General features: G+C 42.5%; 1 protein-coding gene across 2 annotated transcripts in view; it reads left to right on the forward strand.

The window, feature by feature from the left end:
• Positions 1–22722, forward strand: part of CAMK4 (calcium/calmodulin dependent protein kinase IV) — a 288928-nt gene that overhangs the window by 106886 nt on the left and 159320 nt on the right. For both annotated transcript variants that reach the window (XM_005281632.5, XM_024106727.3), the window contains exon 2: positions 12374–12452. In XM_005281632.5, the coding sequence (XP_005281689.1) occupies positions 12374–12452 (79 nt within the window). The remainder of the gene's footprint in view (positions 1–12373; positions 12453–22722) is intronic.

Here is a 22722-nt window from a genome sequence, read left to right on the forward strand (position 1 = left end):
TAAGTCAAGCAGGTTTGTATTTGCAGGATCAGAGCATAGGACCATATTGTGCCATCAAATTTTATGCAGTGGCTTCGATCAAAATAGAGTCAAACTCTAGTAAAGAGTATCTTTTGAGTTTGGTTTAGGAGTGCACCCAATAAATACCCCTTAAATTGCCCCTTCTATGGGAGCTGTCTGATTTTAAGATTGTCATTCTTCATTAGACCTGACTATTAATAAAATAAATGTCCTCCACTAAAAAACAAACAAACCAGCCAGTCCCCAATAACTGAACAATCATTCCACAGTTGTTTATCCTGCCCTTTGTTGCCATAAAGAGCCGTTCTTGCTTGTGTTAAGCACCTGGGGAATATCATGAGAAATGTAACGATGATGTTGACCCTCGTCCAGGGTTTGCAAAAGGTCAGTAAGAATGTGTCAAAGGAGAAGAAAAGATCAATTCATCTTCAATGGGCTATATGGGAAGATCTTAGCAAGCTTTTTAGAAGCTGTTTCAAACACCTTCTGCTTAGTTCTATTCTCTCTTGCACACACACTTCTCTCTCTCCCCAAGGTGATTATATTTGGAGGCTTTTACCTTTATTCTTCATTAAATTAACTTAAGGAAAAAAGGATTCAGATGGTTCTTGTGAGATAAAAGTTAACTGATTGAACAAAGAAAGATTTTTAAAAACTAGGACTAACTGCATGATATGCTTTTTTACACAAAGAGCTACATATTCAAAGATATTGTAAGTGCCTATGATATAGTGCGGGGCGGGCAAACTTTTTGACCTGAGGGCCACATCGGGTTTCCAAAATTGTATGGAGGGCCAGTTAGGGGAGGCTGTGCCTCCCCAAACAGCCAGGCATGGCCCGGCCAATGCCCCCTATCCAAACCCCCTCCCCCTTCTTGCCCCCTGATTTCCCCCCCCCCCCCCGGGACTCCTGCCCCATCCACCCCCCCCGCTCCCTGTCCCCTGATGACCCCTGGACCCCTCACACCTGACTGCCCCCCGCCGCCCCATCCAACCACCCCTTCTCCCTGTTCCCTGACCGCCCCCGGAACCCCTGCCCCTGACTGCCCCCTGCTGCCCAGAGCATTGCGGGAGGGGGAATCGCAGGGGAGAGGCCGGGGGCTAGCCTCCCCGGCCAGGAGCTCGGGGCTGGGCAGGAGGGTCCCGCGGGCCTCTGGTATAGTGCCTAGAGAATAATGTATATATATCTCCTCAATATATGTTTCACTCTATATGCATCCGAAGAAGTGGGCTGTAGTCCACGAAAGCTAATAAATTTGTTAGTCTCTAAGGTGCCACAAGTATTCCTGTTCTTTTTTTAGAGAATAATGATAGCTGCATGGGATGCAAATAAGCAAAAGGTGCATGTACAGAATCTCCAGTAGTAAGAACATGTACACATTGAGTGATTTTTTTTTTTTATGTTTTGCTCAGAACTACATATCTGCTTGTGCAGTTTGCAAATGGTTTGAAAATTTAACTCAGTATGACTTGTCACAAATGACTGCCTCGATGGACTACTGTGGAAAGAAATCTGTGATTTATAGTGGATCAAAAGCTAAAGCAAACATTATTCTAGGATGTTTCAGCAGGAGTGTTGTCAGCAAGACACAAGAAGTAATTCTTCCACTCTGCTCTGTGCTGATAAGGCTTCAACTGGAGTATTGTGTCAAGTTCTGGGTGCCACATTTCAGAAAAGATATGGACAAATTGGAGAAAGTCCAGAGGAGAGCAACAAAAATGATTAAAGGTCTAGAAAACATGACCTACGAGGGAAGATAGAGGGAAATAAATGGCTTGTTTCATCTGGAGAAGAGAAGATTGGGGGCAGGGGAACATGATAACAATTGTCAAGTATATAAAAGGTTGTTACAAGGAGGAGGATGAAGAATTGTTTTCCTTAACCTCTGAAAATAAGACAAGAAGCAATGGGCTTAATTAAATTGCAACAAGGGAGGTTTAGGTTGGACATTAGGAAAAAGTTCCTAAATGTCAGGGTAGTTAAGCACTGGAACAAATTGCCTAAGGAAGTTGTGGAATCTCCCTCACTGGAGGTTTTAAAGAGCATTTTAAATAAACACCCATCAGGAAAGGTCTAGTAATTATTTAAGTCCTGCCTTGAATGCAGGGAGGAGACCAGACTAGAAGGGACTCATTAGGTCATCCAGTCCTATACTTCTATGAGTCTGTGAAAAAAATTGTTTGATGCTGACACAGGCTGTTTGCCTTAAGTCTTTTCTGACTTGAAAAATAACTGTTAATCATGAGGGAGAAGCACACCCATTGTTTTAGGAAAATAGTTATTTTTATGAACAATCTGGCCCAATACTTGAAAGGAGATAAAGAAAGAAGGATAGAAAAATTATTGAATAGTTTTGTTCTTCAGGACTTGCTCCAACCTTACTATATAACCCCTGTGCTCTGCTCCCCAGCTCATATCTGCATTAGCACATTTTCCCTTTCAGCATTGCTCAGAAGCTAACCTTCTGTATCAAAGTAGCAATATTTACTGTTGTCAAACAGCAAAATCAGAAATATACACTGCAGTCCAAATTCTGCCTCATCTTTCTTAGATGACCGCGTGAGCACTGTTTTACTAAAATAAGTAGAAGTGGATCAGGCTATTTTCTGCCACCCACTGAAATACACAAGTCTCTTGATACAGAAATTGCAATCTCTGAAACAACCCCTCCTCCCCCCCCCCCACACACACACACACTTCCAGTATAGGACAGAGAAGCCAGATTAGTCAACAGCCTCATTCAGATATTATAGTCCTGTGTCATGCATCTTATCCTGCACACCTGTGTAACTGGTGTTCTTAAGTACCATGTTAATAGACCACTTAGAAGTACTTAAGGAAGATTGTAACTGTAAATGCAGCTGTCAAAAAGGGGGTGAGTCCCTACCAGATATGAAGACATTTAGTTGCTAATAATGAGAAACTGTGTTTCTGGAGTCTTGCTCCAGTGGGTTTATGTAAACACCAATGTGCATGTGCTTCCTGCAATTCTCAGCTCATGAGAAAAGTTTCCATACACTTAACAAATACAATCCTCTGGTCTCTTCAAGTTCCTATCAATGCCAACCCAGTCCTCATCTTGTTGGGTTTATAGTACACCTCTATCTCTATATACACTGTCCGCGGGAGCCAAAAATAGTACCGCATTATATCGAACTTGCTTTGATCCACCGGAGTGCGCAGCCCTGCCCCCCCTCCCCCGGAGCACTGCTTTACCACATTATATCTGAATTCATGTTATATCGGGTCGCGTTATATCAGGTAGAGGTGTACTGCCTTCTGGAATTATCAGCTATCCACCTCCAGGAGAGGGTGCCATTGCTGTGTAGGGCCCCTGGCTTCCTCATCTGGATTTTAACATTCTACCAACCTTGCCCAGCTCTAAGAAACTATAATTTTGTAAATCAATATCTAGGAAGCAGTGGAATTAAGGATATTGACAAACACTAGAATGTTTGATTTTAACATTTAATATTGGTGTATGTAGCTGAAGCTTTTTGAAGTGTATTGGGGAAAGCTGGCTGTTTGAAATGTAACAAAGATAGCGGGACTCTAACAAACTGCTTTGACTTCTGTCCTTCTGCTCCCAAAGAAGGTGTTTTTCTGTGTCTACGGTCTAATGAAGAGTCTGAACATCTAAAATTCCCTGTTGTGCTATGGCATTGTCTTTGCAGGCCATGCCAGATGAGGATAGACTTTTAAATTGAACTGTCAAATCAGATGGTAGAAAATCAATGTGGAAGCTAAAAGTCAAGGATTCAAAATCTAAAAGGATATTGATTTTTCTTTCTTGTCAGAATCAAGCCAGACAAAACTCGAAAACATAACAGAATTGGGCTTCTTTTTTATGCACTACGAGCATTCTTCCATCATCCATGCCTTCTCGCTCCAAAATACATCTAGAATATATACGACCTGGGTATTCAAGCTTGTCTCTCCATAAAGGATAAAATCCCCGAGTCTCTTCCTGATTCTCCAGTCCTTTGCAGAATTGCAGAAGTTTTTATGGTATTTCTATTTCTTATATTATTCCTAGTATAATGAGGAAAACCCCTCCACTAATACAAAATTATATACCTGATTCCTGTACCTGTATAAAAAAAAATATTTTGCTGACATCAGAGATTCATCTTCTCTAGTAGAAAGCTTTTGGAAAGTTATTAAGAATCAGTATTACATTCAATGTCTGAGTGTGATAGAAAATAATTATTGTTTGATATAAAAGAGATGAGACGCATTTCCCTGTTTAGGTGTGCTGTAGAATCTTTCTTGTGCTTGCATTTCAGAATAAAATAACATTTCTTTTAAAAATATGTTGGGGAGGGACCTCTTGTTTTAATATATAGCTCTTGCATTTTGCTTTCTCACGAGACATTAAGCCATGAGAGGGACTGACTTCACATAGCTTACAGAAATGCAGGAAATAATATCTTGAAGTCCTGTAATCTTTCAGATGATGTTTTCATTTGTGTTTGTCAACAGTTTTGTATAACAGTTAATGTGGTTTTATTCTGCTTAACCCTGGAACAATCTTCCAGTGGGCCACTTCATTTGGAAGATTGAGAATAAGTCATATAGTAGATGTAAGGCAATTTACTTTGATATTGCATTACTGTGTGTGAGTGAGAGAGAGAGAGATTTGATTTTTAACTGTTGTATACCTGTAGACTGCAGAAACATTCAGTATCTTGCTATGGAAATCCTAAAACAGAGTTAATGCTATTAATTTGCCTCTGTGACAGCACAGATTAATGTGACTGCATAATGCAGGCCCTTTAAATGCACAGAATAAAATATTCTTTTGAAAGCATTCATCCTTTCAACTTCTTTGATTGGAACCTTCCTGTTTGTATAAGCATGGTTTGATTAGATGACGTCAAATGGAATTGATTAAAAAAAAAATCAATTTAAATCACAAGGATCCATCTGCCTTCCTCGGTGTCTCCCCACTGACTGAGCTGGAGGCCCTGCCCTTTATACTTCCTGTTGCCCACTTCTGGTGGGAGGGGCGAATCAGATCTGGCTTCGCTCACTTGGGCACAGAGTGTGGTTCCTCCCCCTCTGGGTCGGAGGGAGGCCACACTGCCTCACTATACTCACCTACCTTGGCTCTCTAATTCCCTTGAATACTTATTCTCTTCTCTGTAGCCTTCCCATGTCTCAAATCTCCAGCATAAGCAGAATGCTTCTGCCTGGCCTTCTTAAATACATAAAGGTTTAGGACCACATCAGCTGTTGGCCAGACAACTCTGTCTGACCTAATTGAGCCTATTTTATCATGGATAGAGGTAGCTAATCTTGCCAAGTGTTTATAGTACATACCAGATATGGTGTCTGAACACCTTGCAAATATTTTTTAATAACGATGTGTCATTTATTTTATTTTCATTTTCTGCTGGCTACCTACTCGTGTCAGGATCCAGTTAATTCCTCCTCTTCCCTCCACCCCATAATTTTAAAAACATTTCAATGCTCTTTAACCCTTCCCTTTGCTTGTCTGGTGCTGTCCTCCACACTGTCCTCCTTCATAATCTCACCACTCTTGGTGTAAGCGCCTTCTCCTTTGCAGTGCCTGTTGTCTAGAACAGCCTTCCTTTATCTCGCTCTACCTCATAGACTGCACATCTTGTTTTAACTTCCACTAGAAATCATCTCTACATTCATATCTTTTTTAAGTTTGCTTGTTGGGTAGTACACCTCTACCCTGATATAATGCGCCCTGATATAACACGAATTCAGATATAACGTGGTAAAGCAGTGCTCCGGGGGGGGTGGGGATGCACACTTCGGTGGATCAAAGCAAGTTCGATATAACGTGGTAAGATTTTTTGGCTCCCGAGGACAGCATTAGGTCGAGGTAGAGGTGTATTGTTTAACTTCATAAATATATTTGCCTTCGTAAGGTATACAGAGGAGAGTATATAAGTTAGTGTTATTGTACTGAGTGGCGCTCTCTGGAGCTGCTGAGAAAGGTGAAGTGTAACACTGATAAATATACACCCCTAGCATAATAGCCCTGCTCTTTTTTCGCCTGAGCAGCTAGCCAGATTCATGATGATGTGGGTTATTCCAGTGAAGATGGGATCTTTAAGTGGAGACATGTACCCATGTTTGGATTTGGAGACAGCTTTGTTTCAGTCACTTCATTACATTTAGTCTAAATGAAAGTCAGCAGTTATGCCCAGGACAACAAATTTTAACAAAACCCCCAAGAATAACTACATAATATATATTATTGCATACAAAAGGACATTGGGATTGCAAAGTTGAATACTCAAAGGTTAGAAAATGCCCAAATTAAAGCTGACTGTGATACTGCTGCACAGTGGTCAGTGTGTGGTATGTGTCTCCCTCAGTGCCTGATCCACGGAGGATGCATGTCTGTTACAGGCTCCAGCTATGAAACCTGGCTCAAGCTTTAGAAATTCATGCTTTTAACTTTGGAGTTCCCTGATTCAGTTCCTAGTATCTGCCAAGATGGCTGGCTATCATAAAACCTTAATACATCTCTCGTGTGTGCATATTATTATTTATTTGTAATACTCTAGCACCCAGGAGTCCGAATCATGGACCAGGACTCCGTTGTGCTAAAGGCTGTAAAAAGACAATCATACAGTCTTTAATTACATAATCGAACTCTACATATGTTGTGTGTATAAAAAATAAAAATAGTGTGTGCAAATTTATCATTTCTCCTATTCTACTTGGTTTACATTTCAGCAATTTCAAAAGACTCAAATATGTAGCTGCAAAATCCATAATATCCACACACAACATATATGTCTAAAAATATTCAGCAACAAAACTCAAGATACATACATACAAATATGTGAAGGAAAAGGGGGCTTTATTCCTGTGTTTGAATGTTTTAAGAGCTATTTCAAATTAATTTGCAAAATATTATAGCACATATGTGCAAAGTATGTCATCTCATTTTCCCTTCGGATTTCATTTCTAAAGTTTGTGTGAAAACTCAGACTAAAAACAGCAAAATCATTGAGATTGACAACTGAATTACATTTTCCAACTTGCCAAAATCATTACAATTGCAACAAAATAATAGCTCCATTGTAGAATAAAAATCCCCTTTCCTAGCTGCTTGTCCACATTCACAATGAGTGAGTAATGATGCCTCCCACAAGTTTTTCCTAATCTTAAGGCAATTAACTTATTGTATGGGAGCAAGTGTTTGTTTTCAAAGCACTTTTATGTTTAGATGTCATTGTTGTGTTCCGGGGTGCAATCCAGACAGTGAGGGATTGTCGTCACCTTTCCTGTAACCCTGGTGCTTTATATGCTCTGCTGCAGAGGCTCACAGCCTGTACACAGACAGCCAGCAAACAAGCATGCATGGTCTATGTGTTCATAGAATATCAGGGTTTGGAAGAGACCTCAAGAGGTCATCTAGTCCAACCCCCTGCTCAAAGCAGGGCCAATCCCCAGACAGATTTTTACCCCAGTTCCCTAAATGGCCCCCTCAAGGATTGAACTCACAACCCATTGAGCTATCCCTCAGTACTCTGATTCCAGCAGTCTGCTTGTCACACCCCAGCCACACACTGGTATCCACCAGCCTTGGTTACTAGACAGCTGGGAGTGGTACAGTGCCAGTGCTTACTTTGTTAGACTTCGTTGGCACTGGAGTGGGGAATATTCTGCTGTGACAGTAAATAAGACACTTGTGCTGCACCGGCCTGGAGCGGGTACTGGTGTGTGTTTCCTCTGTGACTACCAGCCAAGTGAATCCAACACTCCCCACCCACCCCCAGTCCTAAATTTCACAAAACCGTGTGCTCCGCCAGGTCCAGCCCTTTCCTGGACCATTCAGAGGAATGATAAGGTTCATTGGCTCCTCTGAAGAGAGGAAAGTCACAGCTTCTCACTTCAGCTGGAGTTAACAATCGCTTCAGTTCAAGCACAGCACTAGGCTCGTTTCGATTAAAAGTCAAACAAGCTGATTAACCAAAGGAGAGAGGATTTTAAGTTATGTCAAGTACAAGGAATACAGTTAGAAAGGGTTACAAACAAAACAAAAGGAAAAATAAATTTCCTAATGCTAAAACTGAAATAAACTATTGTCTAAGTATCAGGTAAAGTTCTTACTACACACTTCTTCCAGCAAGATGGCTGACGGTCCCTCTGGTCAGGATCTCTTCCCAAAGACAAATTCCAGTGTCTCTGTCGTCTTAGGTGAAAGATCACTTGAGGTTCTTTGCCCCTCTCTTTTATAGTCCAGTGAACCTTTGAAATGGAGTCTTCTGAAGGATGCCTCCCAAAATAAAGTCAATTCAAGCTGTATGGAAGGAGACATGGAGTGTGGTGGTGAAGGAAGTTCCATGCTAGTTTCCTCCTCTGTAGGTGTTTGCTCAAATGCCAGTTAATCTGTTCCTGCCCTCTTCTATGCAAATGAATGGACACTTGCCATGTGATTGGTAAGCAACTCTGATCACAGCTGGCTGGAGGTGTCAGCTTGTTCTTTGTCTGGGAGAAACCTCTTTACCCCCTCTTCAGTCTTGTCTGGTAAATACATTTTAGTTCCATGTTTCCTTCATATTTCTGTTGTCCTTTGGGCATTTACCATATGCACACCACACCAGAATATTAACCATCAGTGTGTTGTTAGTCTTCCACTGATGCTGTACATGACACGCATCAGATACCATCTGACATTAATGAATTGGGATACACTGAACTTGTCAGGCCAGCTGAAACTCACTACCAGGTACCAATGAGCCCCTTGCCCTCTTGCACTGGGATGCTGTTAGGGTTACAGTCATTCATACTCAAGCAGCATTAGATGAGATTTATATAGTGTTTCTTAGGCTTTTTTGCAAGTTAAGACATTGATATTGCTGTAGGCATCCCGCTGTGTAGCAGAGCAAGATTTTTTTTTTTTTAAACCCACTCATTTCTGCAGTATGTATCTGAGCTTTTTAAAATAAATCTCATCCAAACCTGATTTCCAGGAGCAGTAAAAGAAATTCCAGTATTTTCCACAGAGTAGAAATTCAGACTCCTAGCATGGAAAACTACTTGTATTTTCTCTTTATATGTCCTCCTTATATGCTTCCAACCAACTCTGAATAATTTATGCTTGGAGTTTAGTTATACTTTAATACTCCAAGGTGAGAGAAAGGGAACCAGAAATGAAGTTGTGAGCTCTTCCAAACCCTGCCTGCTCATGAAAATCTTTTTTTAACTATAAAGACTCATCACTTGCAACACTGAAAAACTCAAGATGAGGGCACCAGTTATGATTACAAATGTTCTAAGCTTTCCTGACTTACATGAGCTTCTCAGCACTGAAGTTTTCCACTATTTTCTCTTGACTGAGGGTCTAATCTGAAAAATATATCAATGACCTTCCAAACCATGCAGGTCCAGGAAAGCTCTGTGTGTTGGTCAATCAGTAGGCTGATTTATCCGTGATAGGGCTGCTGCAGAAATCCAAAATAAACAAAGCAAGATGCACTTCTTGTGAGCATGTTGCAGAGCTGTACAGAGCAGTACAGAACTCATGAAAATGAGCGCCCACCTTCGACATTATGCTACTCCCTCTTTTCTAAACCTCTGTCTCCTTTCTGCACGATCCCAGGAGGAAGACTGGCTCCAGAGTGGGGGCTTTTAATTGAAAACAACAAACCAACAAAAAGGGAAAAGACCTTTCCCATCACGATCATCAGTTGGAAGGAAATGGGTTTCTGCTTTCACAGCAATTGTTTTATGCGCACCCCACCATTAGTCAAATAATTTGGGGGTCTTCCTGTTCATGTAGTTTGCCACTTGTGTCTGAAGGAGGGGATTAGGTATTAATTAGAAGGCTCCTTTCCTCCCTGACAGAAACAGCACTTTCAGCCATGACTGTTTGTAGGTATGCCAGCAATGGCCTCTTTAACATTCTTCTCCAGATGCCTGATGTTCCATTGTTTGGGAAAGAACGTGGCTCTCAAATTAGGACTCCAGGGGATGCAGTGACAATGCTCTTTACAACAAAGTCCTCCCCATTTCTAAACTTGCCCTTCTAGATTTATATTGAATCATTCCTTTTGAAATGTGGATAACAAACCCAGACACCTACCGTACAACTCAATCTCACCCCAAATTCTTTTCTTTGACTGCCCCAGTATTGTCACAGAACCCCTCTCCAGAAATTTGTCTCCCCTTTTCCAGCCTTAATCAGATGACATTTGATATTATTTTACATTATCGGTTCTAGAGGGTTTATTGTCTGTTTCACAGGAGTATATGAAGATTAATTAGTGTAATGTTTATATAGCACTTTAAATATGTAAAGCATTATATAATGATTTGCATTGATGCAGTGACCTTCCTATTGCAGTTCTTTAGTAAAATATTGAAAAGATATGTATGATTATAATGTGTACTTAGGGATTAACTCTTTTTACTTAAAGGATTTGGATTTTTTTAACTCTGGGTATTTTTTCTGTCTTGTTGAATAGAGCCATTTGAGAGTTCTTTATATTGGCTAATGAGAAATATTCTGGTTAAATATATTTAATGATTCTGAAATTCTTTGGAAGTTAGAATACTCCTATATATTTATCAATATGTTACAATTTTTAAAAAATTCATTTTTGCACACTAAAGAAACACAGTATCTCCACTGTACATAGTGTGTAGAAATGGGCAAACTTCAAAAGAGTCAATGGTTTGATACATGTAAGCTCTCAAGCAATTACTTATTTAAACCTTTTCTGAACTGACCTGTCATGAAGATGCTTTTCTCAAATGTATGTTCTAATTCAAACAAATTATAGGGCTTGATCGTGCTCACTCTGTGGAGTGAGGAAGAAAGTCCTTCCACTGCAGGAATTACTGGGTTTAATTCTAGAGGATGTGTTATGCAGGAGGTTCGATGAGATGATCATAATGAACCCTTTTAGCTTTAAAACCTATGACTCTATGAACTTTATGACTCAGTAGTTTTGATAATGGAAATCTCATGAGAACAGTCTTTCTTGTAAAGTTTCAAGTAATTCCTGATTCCAGTTTGTCCAGATATGTCACAAGAATCAGTGATGGTGATCAGTATTTTGGTACTTCTGCTTCTGACTTAAGTTGGCAATAAGAAATTCAAATGCTAAAATGAAAAATAATGAAATAACAGGTTAACTGAAATCCTCAGAACCTCCAAAAACTATCCCAAAGTTCTTTCCTGCATCTAGCCAAAGAATACAGTACAGTTCCTTTCTTGGCAATAGCAAATGGAACATGTTAATTTGAGCACATTACCAGTGCCCTGACCTGATGTGTTTAATAAATCCACCTTGAAGACAATTGAAGATCTTGGGCAAAATTCAGCCTTGGGGTATTTAGGTACTACTCCAGTTGATTTAACTAAAAGCCTCTTTTGCTTCTGCTAGGGCTGAATTTGTCTTCTAGTGGCACAGTCTGCAAGCAAGTGGATGAGATTTGGGTTTGCTATGATTAACCAGGCAATTGAATGGATACTACATGCAAGTATCATACTAGCACAGTAATCTTTTCCCCTTTGTAAATATCTTAACAAAGGTGAGATACATTGGCCTAGAACCTGGGCCATATTAAGTCCCTTTTGTGACACTCCAGCAGCAGAGGGAACTTATAGTTGCCCTAAAAGGGTTCCCCCTAAACCTCTGCTTTGCAATCTCTTCTGCTTCCTGGCATAGGGAGAGTTTCAGGGCATGCAAGGGGGCAGGAGAAGGTGTGACTGAACTTCACTGAGATCTGGCAATTTTCACTGGCAGAAGAGCCCAAAGGGGATGGCTGGTGGAAGTCAGGGCAGACCTAAAGCTGCTCTTAGGCCTAGTCTTCACTTACCGGCTGGTCCGGAGGCACGCAATCGATGTTCTGTGATCGATTTATCGCGTCTGGTTAAGACGCGATAAATCGATCCCGGATCGATCCCGGAAGTGCCCACAATCGGCGCCGGTACTCCAGCTCTCCGAGAGGAGTACGCAGCGTCGACGGGGGGAGACTTCCAGCCGCGTCTGGACCCCGGTAAGTCCGGACTAAGGTACTTCGAATTCAGCTACGTTATTAACGTAGCTGAATTTGCGTACCTTAGTCCGAAGTCCGGACTAAGTGGGGACCAGCCCTTAGTTGCATTTGGGACAGACAGTATCGGGTTCTGACTTCCCACAGGATTTGAGGGGCAGAAAGGCAGTGTAATTACATCTTTGTCCTCTATCTGCACTGAAACAGCTGAGAATGTAGCAGTTTATATTTTAACCCTTTGCTCTGCAACTTATTAGAAATCTCCAGTTGGAAATAAGAAGTCACACAGTGTTGTCTAATTAGACAAGATGTATTCAATAGCCTGCAATAATAACACTGTTTCTTTTTCATTTAGTGGTGCTACATCCATTGTCTACAGATGCAGGCAGAAAGGAACCCAGAAGCCTTACGCTGTCAAAATGTTGAAGAAAACTGTAAGTTGTTTTTTGATTACTACACAATTGTATTGATAGGATTGGTAATTAATTTGTACCCTCTTCACCTCTGAGATCCATCACTCCAGCAGCAGAGCATCTTCTGCTCCCCAAACTTAAAGGGATTTGGTGGAAAGCATGAGTAAGTAAGGCCTACACTCTGAAGACTGGTAAAGGGGGGGGGGGTGAACTCAAGCAGAGAAGGAAAGTAGTAGGAGGCCAAGAGAAGGGGAAGAAAAATGGTGGGTCCTGATTGGGTGGAAAAGAGTGACTGAGGGAAGGCTGAGTGGTTGGAGTTCAGGGATGTGAATTTTATTCATGTGCTAGAATGGCAACATAACGGCAGGTGGGTAGGTGAAAACATGCCTAACTGCTACATTAAGTGGTGGTCTCAGTGCAAGACATAATGGACAGGTTCTGCATCAATAAGATGTTGGCACTAATTTGTAGTCTTTGAAAAGAGGCCAAAGATTAAACTGGCGTAGAAATGAAACTAGAGGTGCTCCTTCAGCATCTATGTTTGGCATGCTGGCAGGAGGGAAAAGGTAATTGTGTGAAAAGCTTGCATTGCTACTGCTTGTGCTGTTTGTTTTCTATGGAAAAACAGAAGTCTTTAGTTTCAAGTTATAGTTTAGCTCCCTACACTCTCACATTCGCTTAACAGTTTAAAAATAAACAATTGCTCATTTAATTTTTTGTGATTCTTATTCTGAAATGCATTAAGAAAACAAATGGTATAATTTTAAAAAAAATCCATTACAGTTTTTCAGTGTCTGTACAGATTAGTTCATTTATATGATTGACATAGGGTTTAAAAACCCATAAAAGTTGAGAAAAATAATTAATAGCTTCATAGATTCCAAGCCCAGAGGGACCATTATGATCATCTAGTCCAGTGGTTCTCAAACTTCATTGCAGTGCAACTCTGTTCTGACAATAAAATTACGACATGACCCAGGGTGGGGGGAGAGGGCGCCGGAGCCTGAGCCCCGCCGCCCCGGGTCGGGGTGGAGCTCAGACTTCAGCTTCAGTTCCAGGTCCCAGCAAGTCTAATCCTGGTCCTGGTGACTCCATTAAAATGGAGTCATGACCCACTTTGGAGTCCCAGCCCACAGTTTGAGAACCATTGATCTAGTCTGACCTCCTGTATAACACAGGCCAGAGAACTTCCCCAAAATAATTCCTAGAGCACGTATTTAGAAAAACATCTACTCGTGATTTAAAAATTACCAGTGATGGAAAATCCACCATGATCCTTGTCAAACTGTTCTATGGTTAATTACCTTCACTGTTAAAAATGTATGCCACATTTCCAGTCTGAATTTGTCAAGCTTCAACTTCCAGCCTTTGGATTATGTAATTCCTCTCTCTGCTAGCTTGAAGTGACCACTATCAAATATTCCCCGTTTAGGTACTTATAGACTGTAATCAAGTCACTCCTTAACCATCTCTGATTAAGCTAAATAGAGTGAGCTCCTTGAATCTATCCCTATAAGGCATATTTTCTAATCCTTTAGTCATTCTCGTGGCTCTTCTCTGAACCCCCTCCTATTTATCAACATTTTTCTTGAATTGTGGACACTAGAACTGGACACAATATTCCAGTAGTGGTTGCACCAGTGCGAAATACAGCAGTAAAATAACCCTTTATTTCTACCTGAGATTCCCCAGTTTATGCATTCAAGGACTGCATTAGCCCTTTTGGCCACAGCATCACACTGGGAGCTCATAAGAACGGCCATACTGGGTCATACCAAAGGTCCATTCAGCCTAGTATCCTGTCTACCACCAGTGGCCAATGCCAGGTGCCCCAGAGGGAGTGAACTAACAGTTAATGATCAAGTGATCTCTCTCCTGCCATCCATCCACGTTCAGCTGATTATCCACCACAGCCAAATCTGCTTCCCTGGATAGAGTCCCCCATCTTGTAAGTATGGCCTAAATTTTTTGTTCCTAGGTGTTGTGACAAAGTTCCTCCTCTATCTTGGTGGATCCTGCACTTATTGGCAGATTTTCTTGCCTCAGAGATTCACCATGTGGGTTGGGGAACAGCCCAGAGACCTTCCCCTCTGGGAGAACCCACAGTCCAGGTCAATTGGGAGGTTTGGGGGGAACTCGGGCCCGCCCTCTACTCCAGGTTCCAGCCCAGGGCCCCGTGGACTGCAGCTGTCTATAGTGCCTCCTGTAACAGCTGCATGACAGCTACAACTCCCTGGGCTACTTCCCCATGGCCTCCTCCAAACACCTTCCTTATTCTCACCACAGGATCTTCCTCCTGGTGTCTGATAACGCTTGTGCTCCTCAGTCCTCCAGCAGGACACCCTCTCAGCTCTTTGCGCCTCTTGCTCCCAGCTCCTCACACTCCCACCACAAACTGAAGTGAGCGCCTTTTTAAAACCCAGGTGCCCTGATTAGCCTGCCTTAATTGATTCTAGATGTTTCAGAGTAGCAGCCATGTTAGTCTGTATCCGCAAAAAGAACAAGAGTACTTGTGGCACCTTAGAGACTAACAAATTTCTTAGAGCATAAGCTTTCATGGACTACAGCCCACTTCTTCGGATGCATACAGAGTGGAATAAGAAGAACAGGAGGACTTGTGGCACCTTAGAGACTAACAAATTTATTAGAGCATAAGCTTTCGTGGACTACAGCCCACTTCTTCGGATGCATCCGAAGAAGTGGGCTGTAGTCCACGAAAGCTTATGCTCTAATAAATTTGTTAGTCTCTAAGGTGCCACAAGTCCTCCTGTTCTTCTTTTTGCGGATACAGACTAACACGGCTGCTACTCTGAAACAGAGTGGAATAAATATTGAGGAGATATATATACACACATACAGAGAGCATAAACAGGTGGGAGTTGTCTTACCAACTCTGAGAGGCCAATTAAGTAAGAGGAAAAAAAACTTTTGAAGTGATAATCAAGCTAGCCCAGTACAGACAGTTTGATAAGAAGTGTGAGAATACTTACAAGGGGAGATAGATTCAATGTTTGTAATGGCTCAGCCATTCCCAGTCCTTATTCAATCCTGAGTTGATTGTGTCTAGTTTACATATCAATTCCAGCTCAGCAGTCTCTCGTTGGAGTCTGTTTTTGAAGTTTTTCTGTTGTAATATAGCCACCCGCAGGTCTGTCATTGAATGACCAGACAGGTTAAAGTGTTCTCCCACTGGTTTTTGAGTATTATGATTCCTGATGTCAGATTTGTGTCCATTAATTCATTTGCGGAGAGACTGTCCGGTTTGGCCAATGTACATGGCAGAGGGGCATTGCAGGCACATGATGGCATATATCACATTGGTAGATGTGCAGGTGAACGAGCCCCTGATAGAATGGCTGATGTGATTAGGTCCTATGATGATGTCACTTGAATAGATATGTGGACAGAGTTGGCATCGGGCTTTGTTACAAGGATAGGTTCCTGGGTCAGTGTTTTTGTTCAGTGATGTGTGGTTGCTGGTGAGTATTTGCTTTAGGTTTGGGGGTTGTCTGTAAGCGAGGACAGGTCTGTCTCCCAAGATCTGTGAGAGTAAAGGATCATCTTTCAGGATAGGTTGTAGATCTCTGATGATGCGCTGGAGAGGTTTTAGTTGGGGGCTGAAGGTGACAGCTAGTGGTGTTCTGTTATTTTCTTTGTTGGGCCTGTCTTGTAGGAGGTGACTTCTGGGTACTCGTCTGGCTCTGTCAATCTGTTTTTTCACTTCAGCAGGTGGGTATTGTAGTTTTAAGAATGCTTGATAGAGATTTTGTAGGTGCTTGTCTCTATCTGAGGGATTGGAGCAAATGCGGTTATATCTTAGAGCTTGGCTGTAGACAATGGATCGTGTGGTGTGTCCTGGATGGAAGCTGGAGGCATGTAGGTAAGTGTAGCAGTCAGTAGGTTTCCGGTATAGGGTGGTATTTATGTGACCATCGCTTATTAGCACAGTAGTGTCCAGGAAACGGACCGCTTGTGTGGATTGCTCTAGGCTGAGGTTGATGGTGGGATGGAAATTATTGAAATCATGGTGAAATTCCTCAAGGGCTTCTTTTCCATGGGTCCAGATGATGAAGATGTCATCAATGTAGCGCAAGTAGAGTAGGGGCATTAGGGGATGAGAGCTAAGGAAGCGTTGTTCTAAGTCAGCCATAAAAATGTTGGCATATTGTGGGGCCATGCGGGTACCCATAGCAGTGCCGCTGACTTGAAGGTATATATTGTCCCCAAATGTGAAATAGTTGTGGGTGAGGACAAAATCACAAAGTTCAGCCACCAGGTTAGCTGTGACATTATCGGGGATACTGTTCCTGATAGCTTGTAGTCCATCTTTGTGTGGAATATTGGTGTAGAGGGCTTCTACGTCCATAGTGGCCAGGATGGTGTTTTCTGGAAGATCACCGATGGATTGTAGTTTCCTCAGGAAGTCAGTGGTGTCTCGAAGATATTTCATATTTGGGGACAATATATACCTTCACCAATATATACACTTTAACCTGTCTGGTCGTTCAATGACAGACCTGCGGGTGGCTGTATTACAACAGAAAAACTTCAAAAACAGACTCCAACGAGAGACTGCTGAGCTGGAATTGATATGCAAACTAGACACAATCAACTCAGGATTGAATAAGGACTGGGAATGGCTGAGCCATTACAAACATTGAATCTATCTCCCCTTGTAAGTATTCTCACACTTCTTATCAAACTGTCTGTACTAGGCTAGCTTGATTATCACTTCAAAAGTTTTTTTTTCTCTTACTTAATTGGCTTCTCAGAGTTGGTAAGACAACTCCCACCTGTTTATGCTCTCTGTATGTGTGTATATATATCTCCTCAATATTTATTCCACTCTGTATGCATCCAAAGAAGTGGGCTGTAGTCCACGAAAGCTTATGCTCTAATAAATTTGTTAGTCTCTAAGGTGCCATAAGTACTCTTGATTCTAGAAGCTTCTTCTTAATTGGCTCCAGGTGTCCTAATTAGCCTGCCTGCCTTAACTGGTTGTAGCAGGTTCCTGATTACTCTAGTGCAGCCCCTGCTCTGGTCACTCAGGGAACAGAAAACTACTCATCCAGTGACCAGTATATTTGCCCTCTACCAGACTCCTGTACCCCACTGGTCTGGGTCTGTCACATAGTATACATTTACATTCAGCCATATTAAAACACACATTGTTTGCTTGTGTCCAGCTTACTAAGTTATTCAGATCGCTATATCAGTGACCTGTCCTCCTCATTATTTACCATTGCCCCAACTTTTGTGTCACCTGTAAACTTTATCAGGGATGATTTTGTTTTCTTCCAGATCATTGATAAAAATTTTAGCTTGTTGGGTCAGGAACTGACTCTTGAGGACACCACTAGAAACACACCAACTCTATGATGATTCCCTATTTACAAGTAGATTTTGAGACCAGCATTTAGCCAGTTTTTACTCCATTTAATGTGTACCTAATTAATTTTATATCATTCTAGTTTTTTAATCAAAATGTCATGCAGTACCAGGTCAAAAAAATCATGTGCTAGACTCCTTGTAGGAGCCTAAGTCTGTTACATCATATATTACATAATAGGAAGTGACATGTATGTCCCTGAATAACAATGGTGGCTAGATTCAGTACAGCCTTGCTTATCTGAATATTGTGGTTAACACTGAGTAAGTTCATGTAACTGAAGGAATTTTGTGTGTAATTAATAGAGTGTGGGAGACATGCCCCTGTAACTGAGAACAGGTGGTATTCTATAATTGGGCTCATTTGGATAATTGACCAGATAATCAAGGTCATACTATAATAATGTACAGCTGTCTGTATCTGTGCTTGATGAACTACCATAGATCTGTTCCAATCTGGGCAAATTATCATCTCTTACGGCAGAGTGAACAATGTGCTAAGTGCTTTCCTAACAGAAAAGTAGGTCTGGTCTCTGACCAGAGGAGCTCAGTCTAAAGAGTAATTAAGTATTATTCAGATAATATTTTTCTGTAATTAAATATGCCATTAAAATGTTGATCAGTTTGGATTTTTGAAATAAAATCTTAAGAACAAGAATTATAACTAAGAGACCTGCAGCAGACAAATGAAATAAAGAGGGGGAAGTAGAGGTGTGATGAGTGAAGAAAAGAGAGGGACTGTGGCTGGTTTTACCTTTTTGATACAGGATCCCACTGAAAAAGATGTCACAGTCCCATTGTTTAAAACTATTTGTTCATAAGGCAGCATCTGGGAGCATAGAGAAATAGGAAGAAAAAAGATGAAAGCAGTGAGATTAACTCTAATTTGGCTCTCTAACTAGCCAACAGTTAATGTTTCATAGGGCAGCAGAGAGAAGAAAGGGAAGAGAAAAAAGAGGTGGTTGTAAAAACCAGGGCATAGGACAGTGATCGAAATCATGCTCTCTCTGGGATGGGCTGCAATGTGGTAGCTTAACTAGAGGTTTATGCTTTGGAAGCCAATCACTTGTGGTAAGTTTTTGGTACTGTACTTTAAAACATCTGAAACTATTACCTTTCTGAAGGCTAGAAACAAATGAGACTTTGTTAACTGAAGTAGCAGATTGATAACAGAATCAGCTGAGCATTGATATAAGAAACATACCAAATGTCTATACCTGTTCTTGTTCTCCTTGTTCCTGTTTATGCTGTATTTTAGTTTAGTAACAGACTAATTTTTTATGATCTAGTAGCTGACTATTGAGCTGCCATCTAGGAGATCTAGAGTTCTGGGCAGGACCCATGCACCAGTTTAGTGGAAATGTATGTAATGGGAGATCTAGACTCCCTTTGATATAGGGTTACCATACTTAACAAATAAAAATAGAGGATCCTCCACTGGGTCCTGGCCCCGCCCATTTCCCACCCCAGCCCCGCCCCCAACTCCGCCCCTTCCCTGCCCTAACTCCGCCCCCTCCTCCCTCCCACTCCCAGCCACGTGGAAAGGGCTGCCCAAGCGCTACTGGCTTCACGGTTTGCCGGGCTGCCCCCAGACCCTGCGCCCCCGGCCGGCGCTTCCCCAGCGCAGCTGGAGCCCGGGAGGGGAAGTGCCCAGCCAGAGGCGCAGGGTCTGGAGGCTGCCCGGCAAACCGTGAAGCCGGTAGCGCTTGGGCTTCAGGCAGCCCCCTTGCCTCCAGACCCTGCGCCCCCAGCCGGGCACTTCCCCTCCCGGGCTCCGGCGGCACAGGGTCCGGAGGTATGGGGGCTGCCCAAAGCCCGTAGCGCTCGGCTCTTAAACAGAGCCGAAGAGTCGGGGAGGAGCAGAGCCGCCGCGGGAGGGGGAAGTGCCTGTTTAAGAGCCGAGCTGCCCCAGCGCTACCGGCTTCGGGCAGCCCCCATGCCTCCGGACCCTGCGCCGCCAGAGCCCGGGAGGGGAAGTGCCCGGCCGGCAGCTGGGGTCCGGAGGCAAGGGGGCTGCCTGAAGCCCATAGCGCTCGGGCAGCTCGGCTCTTAAACAGAGCCGAAGAGTCAGGGGAGGAGCAGAGCCGCCGCGGGAGGGGAAGTGCCTGGCCGGCATTTTCCCGGACATGTTCGGCTTTTTGGCAATTCTCCCCGGACAGGGGTTTGTGTGCCGAAAAGCCGGACAGGTCCGGGAAAAACCAGACGTATGGTAACCCTATTTGATATCTCACTGCTGTCAATGTTGATGAGAATAATATTCCTGAGATCTCTCTGGCTACTATAGCAAGTAAGACTGTCAGGCAAGGTAGATCATAGCTTCTACTGCAACTAAAAGTGGACAAAGAGAAGGCAGCCTTGGTCTGTTAGAAAGTAAGATTAAAGAAGCTGAAAGAAAAGTTGGCATGGATATTGGTGAAAATTAGAGAGAACTCTAGAGTAAGATATTAGGTTTGGAACTTTTATTTCACAAATACATCAATAAAAATATTCACTTTTAATAAAACTAAATTTTGTGGTACAGTGAAGAAGCTTGGTAAATTAATCTTTCTCTCATATTCGCTGATAGACTTGATCCAAACACTGTCCCTGTGCTAGCCCTGGTTGGCAGAGACCGAATTATATATTACTCTGAACTATTTTCAGGAGAGTCCTTAAAATTCCCCCAACATCTATCCACATAGGAAGCAAATGAAGGGTGAACCAGGCAATGTAAGCATTCTTAAATCATGTGGAACAAGCAGAGCTGTCAGCCCTACTTCGCCCTTCAGAAGAGTCTCTCAAATAATAGGGCCCCATGCCATGATGAACTGTCTTCAGACTACTGTAAGTTAAGGCTGCAAATGTGAGGTCACATTTTGGACACTGCACAGTCACTTGTACACCGTTAGTATTTAAGAGGATGCACTTTGTAAAAACCAATAACACTGCTCTAAGAAAGAACTTAAAAACCTGCCTGAAAATTTTAGCCAGTCATATTAATTATAATATCTTTCGTTTATAGAGACCTTTTCATCAGTATAGTAAAACTGTTACTGTTATAAACAAAGTAGATCACATAGATCAACCCAGAAGGTTTTCCCGGAGAAGAGGAGATTTCTGGATGTTAGGAATCCGGGTAATTTGGTGAACAAGGCTGCAAGTCCTTTTCTCATTTATTGTAGAATTTGAAAGCTGTGTAATGAATGAGGCAAGGGACAGGAAGAAGAACAAGGATGATCTTGTAATTAAGGCACTTGAATGCCATCCATGAGAACTGGATTCTGTCTCTGCCACTGACTTCCAATGTGATTCTGGGCAAGTCACTTTAAACCAAGTTCACAAGTGCCACTGTATGTTCCTCGGGTTCTGGGTGTCCAACTTGAGAGCCGGGGGACCTGATTTTCAGGTATGCAGTGAATACTCTCTATAAATACATCACAGGGATAAACACCAGGGAGGGGATAAAGTTATTTAAGTTAAGCATCAATACTGACACAAGAACACATCGATATAAACTGGCCATCAACAAGTTTAGGCTAGAAATTAGGTGAAGGTTTCTAATCATCAGAGGAATGAAGTTCTGGAACAGACTTGGAAGGGGATCAGTGGGGGCAAAAAACCTACCTGGTTTCAAGACTGAGCTTGATAAGTTTATGGAGGGGATGGCATGATGAGACTGCCTACAATGGCATGTGGCCCATCAGTGACTGCTAGCAGCAAACATCTTCAGTGGCCAAAGACTGGACTCTAGATGGGGAGTTACTACAGAGAATTCTTTCTCAGGTATCTGCCTAGTGTGTCTTGCCCACATGCTCAGTGTTTCACTGATTGCCATATTTGGGGTCAGGAAGGGATTTTCCCCAAGGTCAGATTGGCAGAGATGCTAGGGGGGTTTCACCATCCTTTGCAGCATGGGGCATAGGTCACTTCTGGTTTAAACGAGAGTAAATGGTGAATTCTCTGTAACTTGAAGTCTTTAAATCCTGATTTGAGGACTTCAGTAGCTCAGCCAGAGGTTAGGGGTCTGTTACCAGAATGGGGGAGGGAGGGTGTGAGTTTCTGAGGCCTGTGATGTGCAGGAGGTCAGAGTAGATAATCATGATGGTCCCTTCTGGCCTTAAAGTCTATGAGTCATACACCGCCCTAGGAGAGCTCCCTCTGCTGGATGCTCACCAGACTGCTGTTTGGGCCCCACCTCAGTGAAGTTCGTATGCTTTTAAGCTTCCCTTGATCTGAGTAGGCTGTGTAGTAGGAAGAGACCGAGGGACAGATGGGGCATAAATGCATGTATGGTAAAGTAAGGTGGTCACATAAAAGTGTTTAGCCCACTGGGCCATCTTCACTCTGTGCATTATGTTTTTCCGGGATGATGGGTAAACATCCTCCCCATAAAAAGACGGAAAAAAAAAAAAGAGCCTGAGATATAAGCCCTTGTATCAGAGGCCCAGTATGAGACCTGAGCTAAAGTAGCGAGCAAGCTTTGCTGATATAAAGCAAAGTTAGCAGAAGTCAGGCTATGAGCAAATGTCAGGCTTTGCCTGCTTGCAAGTGCACAGAATCTGGCAAGAACAGGGCTGATATTGTGGAAACACACATTCCTAAAAAGTGCTAGGCACAGAGTACTCGCGCAAACACGTTCCCGAAGAGTGGTACCAGAACATCCCGATATCAAGGATGGTACAAAAACATCCCCCAAAGAATAACAGAAACACACTGACCCCACCTAAAAGATAAGGTCAGGATGACAGTGTGATGAATAGAGATGTTTTGATCGAACCAACATGTACAAGGAGATGGGTAACAACTAGCCATGTCAGAGGGGCAGTATATAACTTGTTTGTATCAGGGTATAAAGAGGTATCTCTGAGAGAGTGTCTTGGTCTGGCATAGGGAGGAACGGAAAGTCCTGTTGTTCACTGAGCTG

This window comes from Chrysemys picta, chromosome 6, assembly GCF_011386835.1.
Source record: "Chrysemys picta bellii isolate R12L10 chromosome 6, ASM1138683v2, whole genome shotgun sequence".
Taxonomy (NCBI): Eukaryota; Metazoa; Chordata; order Testudines; family Emydidae; genus Chrysemys; species Chrysemys picta.